Source organism: Bidens hawaiensis, unplaced genomic scaffold, assembly GCF_021521415.1.
Source record: "Bidens hawaiensis isolate Kalapana, Puna unplaced genomic scaffold, B.hawaiensis_p1.1 tig00029337_1, whole genome shotgun sequence".
NCBI classification, from domain to species: domain Eukaryota; kingdom Viridiplantae; phylum Streptophyta; class Magnoliopsida; order Asterales; family Asteraceae; genus Bidens; species Bidens hawaiensis.
The window spans coordinates 81,308-86,649 of record NW_027494854.1 but is presented as its reverse complement, the minus strand read 5'-3'; the positions used below and the strand labels follow the sequence as shown (position 1 = coordinate 86,649).

General features: G+C 33.5%; 1 protein-coding gene across 1 annotated transcript; it reads left to right on the top strand.

The window, feature by feature from the left end:
* Positions 1 to 3,595: 3,595 nt before the first annotated feature.
* Positions 3,596 to 4,464, top strand: LOC143578791 (uncharacterized). The gene has a single exon (XM_077062267.1). It carries the CDS (start codon positions 3,658 to 3,660, stop codon positions 4,462 to 4,464), a length of 807 nt encoding a protein of 268 aa, XP_076918382.1. The 5' UTR covers positions 3,596 to 3,657.
* Positions 4,465 to 5,342: the final 878 nt, after the last annotated feature.

The window sequence follows — 5,342 nt, the reverse complement described above, 5'->3', positions numbered from 1 at the left end:
GGAATGTCTAGGGTTTCGTGAAGATGGCTGCGGTACGAGAATACACAAAAGGAATATTCGCTCAGGTGTTTGTGCTCTCGTATTCTGTACCTTATCCATGCTTTTTAATAAAATGAAAACCTAGGACACTATTTATAGGCCCTAGACATTCCTTGCATTAAAATCACTGTTATATTAAACGATACATTTAATATAGTGAATCTTTGTCTTTGATTTTTCTTACTGATTATCTATTATTGTCTAAACCTTCATTCCCATCCCTTGAATATACCGATTCCGTCCGGATATTCGAGAGGCCTTTGGGTTTATTAGATCTGGTGTGTTCGTGTCAACCTACTTAGGTTTTGCACCAGGTCCGGTCCTGACAATACTTACCCATTTGTTCTTGTACATAGACGGTCGCAGAAGAAATTGCCCCTATTTTGCTACCGACATTTTAATTGTATTTTGTTATTAATATTTCTTTTAATTATTTACTACTTCGGTTGGACGGTCGCAAATGTTCCGATCGTTTTGCCACCTGATAGTGTTTGGTCGCTATATTTATGACTGTTTTGCCACCGCTTTTTGTTTGTTGGCTATTTTTGTAACCATTTTGATTTCAGACAGTAATTTTTTCATCGTTTTCATTTTGGTCGCAAAACTGGTTTTTATTTTTTTATTTTTTTTAAATTTTGGTAGCAATTGTCCAATTTTTTAATGGTGCAAACTTGTTATGTTTTAAAGCTGGGGATTTAAGTTGCAATATTTCCGAACCATGTAGGCCATTCATGTAATTAATTCAAAATTTTATAAAATATACTTTGTTAATTTTTTTTACTTTATTATTTTTTATTTAAAAGACACTTACTTCCCTCGATATTATCATGTGTAACAGCCCAATTATATCCTGCTTAAGTACTTGTGATGTAGTTTCAGTTTCATTCTTGTATTAATATATATCCTAGTTTCCTCCTATTAATATAAGAACTCCCCAACCAACTCTGTCAATCATCAAAACTCCAATCGTTCTTTCTGCCTCTAAGTTCAGTCCACCGTCACATGTTGAAGTAGCCACCACCACAACGTGTACCGACAAGCTTCAACAATTGGTTTTAGATCAGACTTCCTCTACCACTCAGTATTACAGGAACACATGAAATAAAGCCCATACATACCAACAGATTCCACAACTTTAGAAGGATTAATCCAAGGTAATCTCTCTATTCTTATAGTATATATCTTCCAATTTTATTATTGTGTGTCTTGTATTTGGTTTTATTGATGCAACAAAAACACCTTCCACTTGGATGATATCATGATTTATGTTAAGAGTGGAAAAGAACGCAGCGGCGGTTGTGTTAGTCATCGCCACCACCAGGGATGTCATTGTTTTTGCCATTTCTTGGGCGGAACCCTATTTGTTGTTTTCGTTGACTTCTATCTAAAATATTAACTTTTGTTGGGCCATGCCACTTCAGGTTAGAGAAAGTTACATTTTGAATATTTTTAACCAAAAATATAACCAAAGGTTACAAGATAACAAATTAAAGATTAGAGGGTTGGTGATGACAACGACTAAACCATAATTTATTTCATTTTCCAAAGATAGAATGTGGTGGACAAGTAATCATCTTGTTCATATTAAAAAATAACGATATGAGTTTAATTTCTAGTTTATGTAAAACTTAAATAGAATGAAGTGTTACATATATTTTTTTCAATCTTGCCCTACGAATTTGCTAGGAACTTGATATGGACCAAATCGTTAATCAAATAGAGGGAAACAAGACTTTCATTAATTCCTTTTCTACGTATGCATTCATTAACCAAGGAATAACAATACAAAGGAAACAAATGATAATAACCACTAATCACTACTCTTCACGTGGAGAGGATCATGGATCCACTACTCCTTTATTCTAGGAACACTTCTATCAAACTTGAAAAACATGATAACAAAACATTAAAGAAAGGAAATAATTAAGCATATGCAGACTTGGAGGCATTAGGTGAACCGTTTCTGGCACACAACCGAACTCTACTCTTATTTACATTCTGCCATAGCAGTACCAAGAACGTGGCTTCATTGTATACTTTGAGATAGTTGCGCAACAAAATAACAAACACCTATAAATCATAAGACGTGACAAACGTACAGATGGCAGCCCATATCATAAGGCGAATACAACAATCGTTTGGAACCGGTTTGTACAAAACTGGTTTAGAAGTAAAACCGTTTTGGGTTAAAAACCGAACCTTTGTAGTCAACATGTGGTCAAAATTGGTTTGGGTCCAAACTGGTTTGGGTTATAAACCATTTTAGGAGGAAATTGTTCGAACCAATCAATTCGGTTCGGGTTATAAACTGTTTAGGTAAAATAAACCAGTTTGAGGCAAAAAGAAGAAGCTTGTCTTTTTAAAATTAGGTTGGTTCTTAAAAACCGGTTTTTGTTATTCAAAGCCCGAACTGATTTTGAACCGCTGGTTGGGTCAGTTTAGAAATTGGCTTGTGGGTACCATTTATGTTATTAGCAGTCAAGCGAATGGTTGACTTAACAGTGGGTTCAAATTGTGTCGAAATGAACAGTACTGATACTCAAACTGTAAAAATGCCACCGCAGGTGCTTATCCTATAAAACGGTGTTGATCACAGGGGTGTAATCTACACTTAACACTGTTAATAATAACTTAATTGAAAGCTTTATATAGTAATACATAATAATATATCTGTTTCAATTTGTTTGGGGAAGGTTCATGGGCATTTTAGTTTTAACATGAGAAAGTTGGAAATAATACCAATTTATAAAAAAATAAGAACATAAGAAACAATATCAACTACAATACCAATCTACATAAACAATTATTTATAATAACAAAGGAAAAAACCTAAAAATTACAACAAAAGAATCAAAATCAAGAATAAAATAATAACAGCAAATACCAACAAATACTTATATTAGCAAAAGAAAAAAATCTAATAATAACAACAAAATATAAATAAGAAAATACTTATAACGTCTCATAATCGAAAATTAGCAAATACAAACAAAAAATAACAGCAAACACTTATAAAAATAAACCTAATAATAACAACAAATTAGTTCTCACTGTCTTCATGTTAAGAATAAAATGTATTTGATCCTGTTTCTTGTTTAGTATTATATTATTTGTATATAACTTTTGCTACAATTTGTTTAGTATTATATTATATGTATATATTTGTAAATAATAAAATAGTTAATTTAAAAAATTGTAACTTTTAAATTTATAGTGTTTAATTTCTAGATTATTTTTAACTAAAAGATACACTTATAATTTTTCATTAATAATGAATATAAATCTAGTTTGTCATTCACATGTTTACTCGTTAAGATATATTTCATTTCGTTCTTATTGGTTCAGATCATATTAGCCATTCAGACCTTTTACCCATTTCTCACTTACTAATTTAGAGGTTTGCCAAACATTCCCTTACTCTTATAACTATTTGATGTGTAATTAAAAGATGTTCAAAATTTTCAGGTTTGCTTCTCTTGTCCTATGTTCATTTCAATTGTCATAGGTTTTTTGGTCCACCACTTCTTACTTACAACACATATTTTTAATAGGTAATGACTTATCTAATTGTCTATTTGTCACGCAGATCGAGGATTGAAAGCATGCAAGCAAGACAAAATGGAAGACAATGACGTTCATTCAATCTACAGGGAACTATATGCAATTCTTGTATATGACCTCTGGCGTAATCCTATTGAGGCAATTCAAATGATGGCCATTTGGATTTGGTTGGAAAGGATCATGGTAGCGCCTGACCTTACCCGAAGGATCCTAACTCTCTCTTCTGACTTAATCGACAGCGTCGGAAATGAAGCCTTGTTCTGTTGGACATGCGTAGATAACATCAATAAGTTTTTTTCTTCTTTAGTGACAAATTTGCCTTTAACGAAAATTCTTCTCAAAAAAGATATGCCAATTGGGTTATTTCTCAAGCAACGAGAGCAAACCATTATGGGAATCAAGGAGTTGATTTATAGAGTCTGTGCTAGTTGCCTCAAGGACATATGGGATGGAGCGATAGCAAGAAACGCCCACATGGATTTTTCGCAAAGGGTTGCTAGTCATGAGGAGGGGCTTCCACCACAAAATGCGGAGATCCAACCAGACGAAAGGAGTTTGTTTATAACCTTTTCAAGAGGATACCCTGTGGCTGAGTGGGAAGTACGAGAGTTCTTTGATATACTCTTCGGTGAGTGCATCGAGTCCTTTTACATGCCAGAAGTCCTAGGTGAACACCCTTTGTTTGCCAATATTGTGCTACATCATACTTCCTACATTCATGCAGTTCTCACCGGTGGAACACATGCAAAGTTTATCATTAACGGGAAGCCAGTATGGATGCGAAAGTTCACTCCTAAACGTCGTAGAGGATTGAACGAACTAATATTGTCAAATGGCACTTCACTACCAAATTATGAGTTGTAACGCCCATATTTGTGGCCAACCTAATTACTAAATAAAGTGATCTGTTAAGGGTTAAAATGTATTCGTCTCTTATTGTTGATTTTAGTATCATCGAGTCCTTTTCAGTTTAGTTGACTTATTAAAGAGTAAACTATGTTACAAGGTAGGATGTGTGAAGTAGTAATAACGTTGTCACACCCCAACCTAAGGCGGAAATGCCGGGGCGTGATCCGATTGCTCACAGCTCGAAAATACTATCATAAATATAAATGACAATATCTAATTAATTATTGTGTTCAAATAATACAAACAATAATCAAATTCAACCAAACAATTCAAATAAATAAATACAAGAAGTCTAAATCCATGTATGTGTTCATTATAATCATAAGGTCTTTCTAAGTGTCCATACTTCAACTTCAAGCAACCTGTACATGCGTAGAAATGGAGTTTTGTCAACAAACATGTTGAGTGAGTTTATTACCAAGTTTTGACACCAAAAATAATGTTAATATAATAAATAAGCAAAACGTAATAAATGCGGTAATGAAATCAAATCATGAGCAAATAAGTTGTCGATTAAACCATTGACAAGCGAATCGGGCGCTGGTAAATCAACCATAAGCATTTAAGAATAAGACCGTTGTCAAGCAAATCGGGCGGTGGTCAATAGAATGAGAACCCTCTCCAAGGGGATATGTCAAACGAATGAATACAATAACACATAAGCACATAACAAATAGATTCGATTAATCACACACAATTACATGTTTGCTATTTTTGATATGTATGTATGTATAGTTGTATATACGCATATGTCCCCAAAACGTTTATGAAAATCGAGTAAAATAGGGGAATGATAAAACTCACCTTAGATTAAAGGCAAGCAAGTATAATTA

Coding starts and splice junctions, on each gene's coding strand:
- LOC143578791 (XM_077062267.1), top strand. CDS start 3,658: ATGGAAGACAATGACGTTCATTCAATCTACAGGGAACTATATGCAATT.